General features: G+C 36.5%; 1 protein-coding gene across 1 annotated transcript; it reads left to right on the top strand.

Moving 5' to 3' along the window:
- The first annotated feature begins 337 nt into the window (after window positions 1-337).
- On the top strand, window positions 338-3,312 carry LOC120634647 (facilitated trehalose transporter Tret1-like). The gene is made up of 3 exons (XM_039905377.1): window positions 338-373; window positions 1,013-1,151; window positions 2,042-3,312. The coding sequence occupies exons 1-3, from the start codon at window positions 338-340 to the stop codon at window positions 3,310-3,312; spliced, it is 1,446 nt and encodes a 481-aa protein (XP_039761311.1).
- Window positions 3,313-14,509: the final 11,197 nt, after the last annotated feature.

The raw sequence follows: 14,509 nt of genomic DNA, 5'->3' as shown, positions 1-14,509 counted from the left end.
CACCCAGACACTAAAAAACATTCATGTTTATCACACAAATATTTTCCAGTTGTGATATTTGAACCCACAGCTTTCGCTCAGAAAGCAGGGTCACTTCTCACTGCGCCAATGGGCCGTCTTTTTATATGTAAATTTTCCATTTGAACAAACAATAATTAAAATATTAATTTAGATCAAGCACTCTATATATTTTCATTTCACATAAAGTTATTACGATTCAGCATTGACAATTAAAAGACGCGTTTAAATTTTTTATTTGTAATGTAAAATACTTCAGAAATGGTTGTTGTATAATTTTTTGAAATGAAACAAAGTCTTGTTTATTCAATTTAAAACCATGTGTTGCTTTAGTGATGTTTATTTTCGCAGGCAGGTATGTTTTCTTAGTTTTACATAATTGTTAAACTAAGGTTTAATAAATCTAGCTAGATTTTTTTATCTTATCCATCCATCCATATCATCCAATTACGGTAAGCAAATTGTTTTTCTTGTTCAGTTTACTTTTTACCTTATATTATTATACATGTTGCTAATTAAAATCACCATAAAATCAGATATTGCATTCTAAATTATTCTTTAACAAATATAGCCCAACCATGAAGCCGAAGTCTTACCCAGTGGATAAGACTTCGGCTTTCGTTTCGTGAACACCGAGTTCGAGCCCCGGAGTTTTGACCCAGTGTTTTGGCCCGGTGACCACATGACTTTTCGGAGCTATGTGCCTTTTTAGTTAAGGCAATTCAAATATCGCTTGCTTTAAACGATGAAGTAAAACATCTTGAGGAAACCGGCTTGCCTGAGAGTTCCTTCATAACGTTCTCGAGGGCGTGTAAAGTCTACCAATCGCACTTGGCCAGGTCATTCTCAAAGGACACCAGTGCCCTGTAGTGGGCCGGTAATGGGTTGAAGGTTATTATGATGAAAGTACTAATTTAGTAAAAGAAAAATTTTCATGCAATAAATTTTCTAAGTAAAACATAAATGCTATTTCTTATACCGGGTTTTGTTTAAGTGTATCGTCCACACAGCCAATTGTATGCTTTCAATCGGTACTGGGTTTATGCTTTCATTCCCCGCGGTGCTAAATCCAGACATATTGTCTCCAAATGGTACTGGGATACATGCAACTCCAGATCAAGCTTCTTGGATTGGTAAGTAAAACTAATTGTTCATCTTAATCTCCCTGCTGACTGATTCGCAAATATGCATGATGACAGTAACAAAGAATCGCTACTATATTGTATTTATGTAATGTTATAATTGAATCATGTATTATGAAATTTTATTTATATTCAAATTCAGTCAATGCGCAGCACAGCTTATAATACAAAAGTATAAACTGAAGTTCTTCGTGGTATTATTTTAAACTAACCGCACCTTTTTTGTACCACGAGATCAGAAAAAATATTGGTCCAAATAGGGTACCTTATGAAACACCAATGTCAGTAATTGATACGTAGTAAGTCACTTTAAGCGGAGCTCATTTCTTAGGATTTATGATGCCATCTGCAGCGAGATTGCAGGGAATCTACTTTATGCCAGAAACTGTAGTGATCCTTATTAGCGGACACTGAATTCACAGTTGTCACAGTTGTTTCTTAAGCGAACGCAAAAGGACCTTCTGTGTATCTGCCTCCACAAACACCATGTGCGCAGATCATGGTTAAACTCAGAGAATCGCTTAATTTTTTATTTATTTAACATAGACATAGATAGGCTTTAACTGATATATAATCTAGGTTTAAAAAACAGTTCAAGAGCATTATCGCTACACTGCCGTGCTTTTTAAAATGGGGAATTTTATCCATGTTGCGTAGAAGCCGATTACCGTGGTGGGGTATGACAAACATACTCCCTAACAGCCCGCTACCATCTTAGGGTGCATCATCACTAACCACCAGGTGAGATTGCAGTCAAGGGCTAACTTGTAGTAATAAAACAAAAAAAAAAAAACCTCTTCTGAAAAATTTCCGATTAATTATTCAAGAATCAGACTAAATGGTAAGAAAAGGGTGTTTATTAGTATCATTATCTTTTTCAGCTGGCACTAATGGAATTTCGGGCATTGTGGGATTTTGCTTTGTGCCCTATGTTATGCAAGTTTACGGCCGAAAATTCGTTCACATTGCATTGAATTTATTTTACGTTCTCGGATTTCTTATCTTGGCACTAGCTACCAACATTCCTTGTTTATACGCAGCAAGAATTATTCAAGGAATCCCAATGTGTGCAGTTTTTATAACATCCATTATGGTAGGAGAATATTCCCACCCAAAAAGACGGGGATACTTCATCACAATAAAGAAAAGCACGGTTGCAATCGGCTCATTAATGTGTCATTGCTTGGCTTTGTGTTGGACCTGGAAACAAATAGCTGCATTCGCAGTTGTTCCAAATTCTCTTGCGATACTTTTTACATTGACGTGGCCGGAAAGTCCGTCGTTTTTGGCTCTGACCGGAAAATATGAAGAGTGTGACAAATCACATATGTGGCTCTATGGAGACAGTTTAAAGAGTAAGAGAGAATTAAAAGAGTTAATATCAAATCAAGTGGAAGTAAGAAAACACTTGAAGCTCAATAACAACTTGAAGACTGTGATTAAAAATATGCTACGCAAAGATTTTATCAAACCATTTATAATTGTTTCTTTATTAACAGTGATAACAGACGCAAGTGGAAGATTCTATATGCTTGCTTATGTAGTTCAAATACTAATGGAGGTGACGAAAGATAAGTCCATTACTATGTATTGTACTATAGGTTCTGATATTTTAACTATTACCGCGTTGTTAATTTCATGTTTTGCTATCAGATGTTGTAAAAGACGGACATTACTATTTATTTCTGGAATAACATGTGCGTTTTTGATGTGTTCAACAAGTTTGATTACGTTTTTGAAATCTCATTACGATATTGGGGGATCTGTTTATTGGTGGTTGACCCCTATAGTTATATTATTAAACGTTTTTATAGTTAACGTAGGAGTTGTACCCGCATGTTTTGCAATAATGTCCGAAATATTTCCACTAGAACATAAAGGTATAGGTACGGGTGCGACGGGTGTAGTTTTTACTATTTTGTATTCAATTGTGATGAAATGTACTCCATTGATGATGGAGAAGACTGGAGTGGAGAGCACTTTTGGTATCTATGCACTTCACGTGATTGTCGGTCTGTTGATATTGTATTTCATATTGAATGAAACTAAGGACAAGACGCTGCAACAAATAGAAAATGAAATCAAAGGTCGCAAGCAACCCAATTTTAATGATTATTATTTGAATGGGAAACCACTCATCTGCACGGAATAAGATTTTTATGTGGGTACCTACTTATTTCATCATCTCACAGATCTCCTCCCACAAGGGGTTAAGGCCGTAGTCCACCAAGCTGGCCAGTGCGGATTGGTGGACTCCACACACCTTTGAGAATATTACGTGGAACTCCCAGGGATGCAGGTTTCCTCACGATGTTTTCCTTGCACCGCTTTAAACGCACATAACATAGTCGAAGTTCTACCCACTGGGCAATCGCCGCTTCTACTTATTTATTAGAATATAATATCGTTTTAAAATTCGAACATTTAATAAATTTAATGTTTGTATAAGTGTGGTGACAGATCAGAATACAATTATCACCACCTGTCCTCTTTCCGGGGTTTTCGTACGAGGCCACCAACAGAATATAATGGAGAACACGTCGTCTGTGCTACTACTACCATCCTGCCGATGGTCATCATGCCTTTAGTCCAGCCGTAGACTGTTATAGACTTCTATCTGAATACAAGATTGTTTTGATACATATGTTTTTTTGTAAGGACTAATGTTGTATACCTTATAATGAAGATTCAAAAGCATTATTACATTTTTTAATTATTTTCGGCATAAACTCTATAAAAAATATATGGCTCCGTGCAATTTTTTTAAGATACACTAAGGACCCCGTTCCGTCGTGACCACGATCTATGCAACAGGGTCGAAGTATCGACAAATCGAAAAATTTTGTCGTGTTATAAATATAACTAAGTATATTTAAGAAATGTTGATTGACCAGGAAAATCTTAGTTTTAAATCTTTAGACTGAAGAACTATAAGAATAGAATAGAATTACTTTAGTTGCTAGAATGTGGTACGTACATGTTTTTATTACACAATAATTATTTGTGACTCCTAAACAGCCAACTAATTTAATAGTATGCAAAAATTCAAATGATTATAAATGAAATGACTATGACTATCATAAGAATAAAATGCTTCAGAACATACGAGTATGTCATAATATATGCTACGTTAATTTTACACATTAAAAATTCGATCCAATAAAGTAACCATGTTAAAATGAAGTTCTAATTTAAGTTTTTAAATGTTATATAATATTTACTTTAAAACGAAATATAAACAAGTAAGAAGATGTGTCAATGGTATCCTTTTTTTTTAACCTATTCACGGCAGTGTACTCTAAGTAATAAAATATAATTTTACTTTTCTAAATAGTGGACCTTCAATTAAACGTGACTACCAACAATTTAAAAGAGCAATATTCGTATATGGAGAGGTCACAGAATTTGCAAGTTTCGCAGACGGTTTGCACAGCTGTTTTTGGCTGTTTCAACTCATCAGTATCCACTGATATGGAAAATTTTAACATACAAAATATTATTCTTTGTTGTAAAATCTATTCTTAGAATGTAATACCTTCTTGGCTGTAGAAGCAATTCAAGGTCATGATATTTCATGATCTATCGACAATTTGTCGTTTTCTAATATCGAAATAGAAAAATCCAAAAGTGTACGCCTCATAATCTCATTCATTACAATAAAATTGAGATTATTTGTAAATAATAATTAAACTACATCTAATTATACCGTGAAAAGTAATAAATAGGCTTCTATTCCTCAAAATTCTGAAGCCTATTAAAAAAACCAACTCGATAAGTGAAGTATTTCGCTCGTTATCGTGACCACAAGATACGGGATCCGCACATGCAGACACACAGACGTGTAAGACAGAATTTTTTTTTAAACATTTTTTTAATTAGTTTAAATAATAAAAGCGATTTAAAAATTTCATGAGTGTCAAAAATAGTGGTTTTTCTCAACATTTGTCTATTTATATTCACTTATAAAAGCAATAAAGAATAAAAAAAAGTGACATTTTAAGTTGGAGCATCACTCGGTATGCGTAAACTGACAGTAATACCCACCTCAACGCTTCGCTTATGAGGCGTGCAAAACTTTATGAGAACAAAACACCGAGAAACATAACAAGGAAGGAATTTTTAGTTATACCTAGTTATTTAGTGAAGAGCTCGTCTTGGGAACTACCACCAATGCAACAAGTCACTCGCAATGCTATGTTCTGGAGGCCGAGTCTGCTCTTACAAATGTGTGTCAGTGGTCGATCAGTGACTTTATAATTGGCAGTTTTGACAAGTTTAGTTTTCTACTTACCCAATGGCGTCATTATGGTTTTCCGATGGCAAACCACTGGCACTCCATTGGAATATTTGGCATTATGTCTGAAGATCGTGGTTGCCGGTGGAATTACAGGCTTTGCACAATAATAATAATTCTTATATTTAGCGTTACTGTAGGATGCAGGATAAAAAGATGTTAAGACGAATATAAACTGATTAGTCTAAAGAATTACATTATTAATTATTATAATCTTTAAACTAAACTCAACCAATGTAACTATGCTCGACAAATTTAGCCTAGGTTTTACAATTAAAAACCATAGGAAACGTGGTAAAAGCGGTATCGCATCACGATTTAAAGCTAGCCTCCGGAATTCGCTGCGCCGACGTAACTTGAACATGATGCGATACGACCGCTTCTTGGTTAGCAGGCATACTATGGCTATCCCGTGGGTATACCTACGTAACAAAATTATAAACATAAAAATTAGAATTTAACAAAACAACACAACAAAACAAGAAACTCATTTAGCATCAACAAATTTAGCTGCCCTATAAATACTTATAACTACATTCTTTACCTTAAAATTAAAGGCATAACGCACAACAATCTACATACCGATTTGAAGTAGGTAGGTAGTTCAATATAAAAGTAAAAATTTAATTCGGCAACGTTTCCAATTAAAACTTTTGCACAAATCTGACATGTCCCCCCGGCGCGGCTCCGAACAATTCGAAACTGGCAGATGATAAAAACATATTCGGTGGAAAAGGTGTAGGGAATTTGTAAATTGCTTAACCGACTGTTTGATCCAGTATGTATGTTAGTGTTAGCAAAATCGAAATGTGGTCGATGGAGTGACTTGACAATTTCTGACTTGGAAATTTCACACAGTGTTACAATTCTATATTTTTTTACAAACGCAATTTTTCTTCGAAGGTTTATCGTTAATAGGACATCATTATCTTCAAATCTATCCCATTACCGGCCCACTGCAACGCACTGCAGGGTGATTACGTATCTCGCGACAGCAATGCGACAGGCGTAAATAAGCAAACCCTGCTGTCAAACGTCACTTTTCCATACAATAAATAAACAAAAGTGACGTTTGACAGCAGTGATTGCAAGATTTACGCCTGTCGCATTGCTGGCGCGAGATACGTAATCACCCTGCGGGTCTCGTCCCACAATGAAAAGGGGTTAAGATTGGTCCACCACGCTGGTCCAGTGCGTCTTGAACTTTTTTCTGTCTATATTGGTTTATACTCTACACGATTTTTTGCTTAGTACAAATTATAAAGATCATTCAGTTATTTATTCAAATTTATGGATGAAATTTAAAAAAACCATAAATGTTTATATTAAATTACTGATTACTTTGGCTATGCAACTATCAGGTTCTTAAAAAAAAGTGAAAACGGAAAATGCACGGAAAAGCTACGATCTTTTTGTTTTAGGTGGTGTTTTTGTTTGCAACAATCTGAAGTCGAGTGTTGTGTTACCTTTAAATCAACCTAAGTTACTAAACGTTCATAATCCCATTGTAATCTTAAAACCTACAGATTGATACGAGGTGGACAGGCGTCATCAAGCGAGTCGCTAGGAGCCCTTGGAGACAACGGCCCAGACGTGGATTTTGCAACTTCCTACCAACGACTTATGTCTAGATCTTGACGTCAATCGGTTGAAGTGACTATGATGATAATAAATTTAAAGTTGTAAAATAAAGTTGTTTGTTTGTTCGTTATTTATACAAAAAACTGTAAACAGAAATTTCTATGTAATATTACAATGTTAGACAGTAACTGGTGACAACAAATATGTAATAAACTGTGTATTTTTATATAATTTATCTTTACCAAAAAAAACAAAAAAATTTTAACTTCTCTCTGATGTACCTACGGAATCCTCGAGGTGGAAGTCCGACTACACTTGGCCGGTTTTCTATGTTTTATATAAAAATTTATGATAAAAAGCTTATTTTGAGATATAGAGTACCTATTTAAATTGAAATATTATGAGCGTGGGCGAATTTACTAAAAAATAATAAAACATACCGTAAATTTTCTAACTGCCCCAAAATATTTTGATTGCCGCAAAACTTTTGGATTGTGGGAACCGAGAGGCGTGTCACATAACTTTTAATTGGAAAATATTCTACCAACTTTGCACAATCAATTTAGACACGCGATCATTATTAGCCTTTTATTATCCCACAGCTGGGAACACATCTCCTATTCTATAGGAGATGTATTTTTTTATGTAGTTTAAACCCACTATGCTGCTGAATCGCGAATGTTCGTCATTAAAGCCAATATATATATATCATCCCGTTACCGGCTTACTACATGGCGCGGGCCACCCACAATGAGAAGGGTTTAGGTAGTAGTCCACCACGCTGGGTTTGTGCGGATTGGTGGGCTTTACACGACTTTGAGGGCATTGTTTAGAACTCTCAGGCAGTAGAAGCAAGTGATATTTTAATTGCTTGAAACGTTTATAAATGAAAAGGGTTTAAGCCTTAATCTTGGCGGGGGGGGGGGGGGGGGGGGGGATTCAAGCCGTCCCGATCCCCTCCTCTTTAGCGTGGGAGTCCTGGCACTCGGCACTCGGCTTCCGGGTTGGGCGTCTCTAGTAAAGCCAACGAGAGGGATTTGCGGTGGTGGTTTTTAGTTCGGATATACGTGACCTCTGCCCTGCCCAAAAGGACAGGCAATCCAAGCATTTTACCACGAGGAGCAAGAAAAAATCACCGCTTCGAGGTTACAGTATTTCTCGAAACTAACTTTTACACGTGACACAAGCATCCGCATAAATCTGGCAAACATATTTTGCGGAAAATGCTGTCGCTTAGTAGATTTTCCATGTTACTGAACAAAAAGCATTTTGTATTCCCGCATTTATACATAGTGAATCCAACGAGTGTTGGAGGTGTCGAGATGTCTCTCAAGATTTGGAAGAATGCGACTTCGCCCCCGTCAGCGGGTTTCAGCGCCTGGTTTCAAGACATCGCTTTTAATGCTTCTTACAAGCTTATGCATTTCTCAAGATTTAACTTACTGCGTTCTTGCGTTTAAAAATTTGCTATCCACTTTTCAAGTTTTTCAAATACATTCCATACTAAACTTAGAGATGCAAGCGCGCCTGTTTCATGTCATGTTTGTCTCAACAGCTACAATGGTCGTGATAAAATGTCATCGGAGACCGTTCCGTCGGAGAAATCTATTTTATGTCCGTTCAACGGATAAATAGGCTATATCCTGTAAGGCTTCGACTTTTTTTTCGTTGAGACCGAGTTCGAGCCCCGGCACGCTTAACTAACTTTTTGGAGTTATGTGCGTTTTCAATTTAATTAATTTAAATAGCACTTGCTCTAAACGGTAAAGGAAAACATCGTGAGGAAACCTACATGCCTGAGAGTTTGCCGTAACGTTCTCAAAGGCGTGTGAAGTCTACCAATCCGCACTCGGCCAGCGTCGTAGACTACGGCCTAAGCCCTTCTCATTCTGAGAAGAGACTCGTGCTTATATGTGGGCCCTATAGTTAATGGGATGATGATATTGATAATGATTAGATAATTGATAGATTTTTTGATAAATATTAAGTGAACAGTGGTAAATTTTAAGTTTTGGAGGCGGGCGTGATCACTGGTACGCAGTTTCAAACTTTTACAGTGATCATCGTTGCATTCATTAGTGGTTAGGATATGTTATTGTTCACAAATAAATAAAAAAAAAAAAAAAATTATAACCTCCCAAATTGCAACTGCCAAGAATTGAACCAGGGACCTCTTTCTTAAATTCACAGCGCACACCGTTGTGCCAAGGAGGTCGTCAAGCCAGATCTCGGCCATCTCTAGTTATTAAAGCACAAAGTAGGGCAAGTGGGCTAACTGACGCCATTTTTCGTGGAAACCATTTGTCAGCTGTCCGGCGGGTAGGGTCGACGTGACGGCTCAGGTGGTGACAAAAACACGGGTACATTTGTTAACTTTTTCCCAACCCAAAGAAAACTAGCTGTAGTGAGGTAATTTAACCTTTTCTTGTTACACAGGTAGTGTTACAGTAATTTTGTAAAGTGGGTAGTTAAACTTGTGATAACTATAATTTCATTATTCAGATATTTCAGAATAATTATTAATAAATTAATAGATAGTTTTCAAGAAAGAATTGAAATTATATTTGATTGAATATTGTCTGAATATCGTCTGCGAAAGGTGCAGAAGTAACTTGTGGAATTGAGTATACGCTTTTATAATATGATTCCTAAGGTAATTTTGGACCTACCATTGCATAAGTTTAAAGAATGTGTTAAAACACATTTATTACAGCGAGGTTATTATACAATTGATGAATTTCTTAATGACAAGGTTGCTTGGAAGCATCCGGTTCCGCTTTCATCTCTCACAAGATAGAAAAATGAATTATAAAATGTAAAATGTATATTGTTGATATTGGAAAAGAGCAACTGCTGAGTTTCTTGCCGGCTTCTTCTCGGTAGAATCTGCCTTCCGAACCGGTGGTAGGGTTACTACACACAGACAGACTTGACGTTTCAAAAGTGCTTATATTAGGCCTACTTAAAATAAATGAATTTTGATTAGAAACCAATATTCATGACATTGAGTTAAATAAATAATAAAAAAATAAATAAATATAGTACGACAAAACAAACATAAAGCCCCAAAGTAAGCATGGCTTGTGTTATGGGTACTAAGATGACTGATGAATATATATTTATTACGAATAATATACATAAATACTTATAGTATAAATATAAACACCCAGACACTGATAAACATTCATGTTCATCACACAAACATTTTGGAGTTGTGGGAATCGAACCCACGGCCTTGGACTCAGGAAGCAGGGTCGCTGCCCACTGCGCCAATAGGCCATCAATAAATAGAATACTCAGGCCGTGGATTCCCACAACGGAAAATGTTTGTGTAATGAACAGGATTGTTTTTCAGTGTCTGGGTGTTTATATGTATTTTATAATTAAGTATGTATATATTATTCATAAAAAAATATTCATCAGTCATCATAGCACCCATAATCTTGGATTATATGATGACTACGCTAACTTACTATACGATACTACGCTAACTTTGGGGCTAGGCTAGGTCGTGGTTTTTTTTTCTGATTATTTCTTTCGTTGCCTATTTACCTTTCAACAATCGATTTGCACTAGGCATTTCACATGGCTTGTCTATGGTTCTTGCCACAAGGTATTAAATGAGGGGATTATTGCTGCTGTCTGCTAAGGAGTTCTGCCCTCTATCTCCAACCACAGTTTGGGCAAAATGAAACATATGTTATAACCTCTATAGTACAAAAATAATTATTTAAGTCGGTTAAAATTTGTCGGAGTTATGGTGTAAAATCTTCAAAACTCATCCCCTCTCCCAAAGGAACCGAGCTTAATGTCAGGATAAAAGTATCCTATATTATTTCTAACACTTCCAAAAATATGTGTACAAAGTTTCATGAGGATCGGTTAAGCAGTTTTTGCTTGAAAGCGCAACAATCAAATTTACATTGACATTTATAATATTAGTAGGGATAGGGATAGGGATTGATGTCAAGTGTCAGTTTACGAGTCCCCTAATTTAACGATCCGCCAAAACGGTGTCGTAACTTTAGATGTCCCCTAACGTTAGACATCATAAGTGTGGCTTCGTGCACACAAATAATTATTATTTATAGAATAATTATTTAATATATATTAGAAATTGTGTTGGTTTTCCAAGCAACCTAGTTGCTTAAGGGTGAAGCCCAGATTTCTATTTCACATTAAAAAACAGGAATTGTTCAGAAGTGGGATTGTATATTCGACAGGAAATGATGGTAACGATGATATTCCCACTACAGTGTACCTGAGACCGGTAGTGGGTTGTAATTTAATTAAATAATATATATTAGAAATTGTGGTGGTTTTCCAAGCAACCTTGTTGCTTAAGGGTGAAGCCCAGATTTCTATTTCACATTAGAAAACAGGAATTGTTCAGAAGTGGGATAGTATATTCGACAGGAAATAATGGTAACGATGATATTCCCACTACAGTGTACCTGAGACCGGTAGTGGGTAGTGGGCCGGTGATGGGCTGATGATGACGATGATGATGATGATGAACGGTGAAGCAAAACATCGTGAGGAAATCTTTTTTTTTACTGCACTAACTAACTTAAAGTGGACTTTAAGTTAGTTAGTGCAGTCTAAGATGGCAGTAGGCTAACCTGTTAGTGAGTATGGAAGTCATACCCCTAATCGGTTTTTACACAACATCGTACCGGAACACTAAATCGCTTAGCGGCACGTCTTTGTCGGCAGGGTTGAAACTAGCCACGGCCAAAGCCTCCCACCAAACCAGACCAGAGACAATTCAGTAATTATATATTCCTAAATTGCCCCTGCCGAGATCCGAACCCGGAACCTCCTACTTTAATTCACAGCGCTCACCGTTGCGCCAGGGAGGTCGCCAAACCTGCTCGCCTTCGCCATAATGTTCTCAATGGGGTGTGAAGTCTAACAATCCGCATACGGCCAGCGTGGTAGGCAATGGCATAAGTCAACGGAGTCCAAGGCCGTGAGTTCGATTCCTTAAACTGGAAAATGTATGTTTTTCGGTGTCTGGGTGTTTATATGTATATTATCTCAGTACCCATAACACAAGCTACGCTTACTTCTTTTTTTTTTTTTTTTTTAAATATACTACGACAATACACACATCGCCACCTAGCCCCAAAGTAAGCTTGTGTTATGGGTACTAAGATGACTGATGAATATTTTTATGAATTATATATACATAAATACTTAGAAAATACATATAAACACCCAGACGCTGAAAAACACTTAATGCTCATCACACAAACATTTTCCAGTTGTGGGAATCGAACCCACGGCCTTGGACTCAGAAAGCAGGTTCGCTGCCCACTGCGCCAGTCGGCCGTCAAACTTTGGGGCTAGATGGCGATGTTTGTATTGTCGTAGTATATAATATATATTTATTTATTTATTTTGAGAGGAGAGCCGTGCCATGCTGTGGGTCAGTAATGGATTAATAATGAAGATAAGTATCATAAAATTTCAATACATTAAAAAAATACCTGCGAAATGCTCACCTTCCTAAGTAAAGCCAGCAATAACAATATATCTGCCAAGCGAATTTACACCTTTTATTTGAAGCAACAGAGCTTATTTATCCATTGTCAAATTACATAATCTCGTCTCGTTTTCAGTGAAATAATTCTGGATGCGACGGCGAAAATTCAAATTTTATGAGACACAGCGTAATGAGCGATGCTGCGTTTTTTTGGGGAGAGGCTATCCATCTGTCAAAATATCGGACCACTAGGTCAAATTATATGTAGAAGGACTTTGCTTCGGGCAACATAATGGCTATTTTTCTTATTTTATTATTTTGTTTTGATTTAGTTCTACAAAAAGTTTATCTCTCAATCTAATAATATATATAATTACCGACGGCCGAGTGGCGCAGTGGGCAGCGACCCTGCTTTCTGAGTCCAAGGTCGTGGGTTCAATGTGGGAAAATGTTTGAGTGATGAACATGAATGTTTTTCAGTGTCTGGGTGTATATCTGTATATTATAAGTATTTATGTGTATTATATTCATAAAAAATATTCATTAGCTATCTTAGTTCCCATAACACAAGCTACGCTTACTTTGGGGCTAGATGGCGATGTGTGTATTGTCGTAGTATATTTATTTATTTATTATTTTATATAATAATATTAGATTGAGAGTTAGCAGCTAGCAGAGTGCATCTGAATGAATCTTAGTATTTTGATATCATATTATTATTTAATATTATATTATACTCTATATACTTATTAGTAGTATATGGCGTTTGCCCCTTCTTACTCAACGCAAAAAAGACTAGCTTTGAATTACTTTAGAAAAGGTCCATGTCCATATGACTAGATGGGAAGGACTTTTATTTAACTACGAAAACAGAAAAGTATTTTAATGTGTAATGGACGACCGAATTCATGTGAATTTCCATTGAAGATTGTTTGCCAAGTTTAAAAAAAAATCCTTACGGTACCAATCGCAGATCAGGCTTGAACTTTCACCTATCTAACTCTCATTACACATACATTATAGTTGCTGCATTTTTTATTTTCTACTATATAACAAACTAACGGACCGGCACGACTTCGTCCGCGAATGAGTCGACTTAAAAAATAAGTAGTCGTATGTTATCGCGGACTGTTTTATAGAACTTTAAAGAAACCACAATTCCGACAAATCCGATATTCCTATTACAACATAATTCCGTCGTTTGGCGTAACGTTTACCGTTCACGATTCGCACGCATCAGAATCTCTCAAAAAGGATATTTTTTGCTGTTTTTGTTTTTTTATTCTTATTAATGATCACAGACAGACAGAAAGAGAGACATACAAAAATTAAATAAAAATCTGTTTAGGACTCAGTATCGATCATAAAGCATCCCCCGATCAAAATTTTCAAAAAATATTAAATGTACAGAAATCTAGTTACAGTTTTATTATAAGTATAGATAATAAAACAAATAATAATTAATTAAAAATATCCCTTGCTTCAATGGTGAAAAAAAACATCGTGAGGAAACCTGCACGCCCGAGAGTTCTACATAATATTCTCAAAGGTGTGTGTCCACCAATCTGTACTGGGCCAGTGTGGTCGACTACCTTAACCCCTTCTCATTATGCCCTGGAGCCCATGCTCATTATGGCGGAGTGGGCCGGTAATAGGTCGATATAAGACCGCCTTTGCACGAAAAATTCTTGGTGCTAAACGGTTGTCTAAATCGCTTTGCTGTAATTTGTTTATCAGGCGCGGCAAAAGCCTTTCAGCCAAACCACTGACCGGCTAGCAGGCAGGGGACAATTATATCCCCGGGGAAAAGAGAAAAATTTATGTTCTCCCACAGCTTTAGCAACTCTGGCGGAGCAGTGGAAATAATGTCCAAATAATATACGTGTAAGTTCGTTTCAGCCAATGGTCTTCTCGCGAAAAGCTTCGACCAACATCTTAAGAAGCTTTCGCTTGGTTGTTGGATAAAGGGTCGGATACAGAAGGCAG

The sequence above is a fragment of the Pararge aegeria genome, chromosome 24 (genome assembly GCF_905163445.1).
Source record: "Pararge aegeria chromosome 24, ilParAegt1.1, whole genome shotgun sequence".
Lineage (NCBI taxonomy): Eukaryota > Metazoa > Arthropoda > Insecta > Lepidoptera > Nymphalidae > Pararge > Pararge aegeria.
The sequence above is the reverse complement of the archived record's forward strand: the minus strand, read 5'-3'. Positions and strand labels throughout refer to the sequence as shown.

What these genes read in the sequence shown, in the direction of transcription:
- LOC120634647 (XM_039905377.1), top strand. Translation starts at nt 338, where the DNA reads ATGTGTTGCTTTAGTGATGTTTATTTTCGCAGGCAG. An exon ending in ATGTTTATTTTCGCAGGCAG is followed by an intron (nt 374 to 1,012) that starts GTATGTTTTCTT and finishes GTTTTGTTTAAG; the next exon opens with TGTATCGTCCACACAGCCAA. An exon ending in AGATCAAGCTTCTTGGATTG is followed by an intron (nt 1,152 to 2,041) that starts GTAAGTAAAACT and finishes TATCTTTTTCAG; the next exon opens with CTGGCACTAATGGAATTTCG.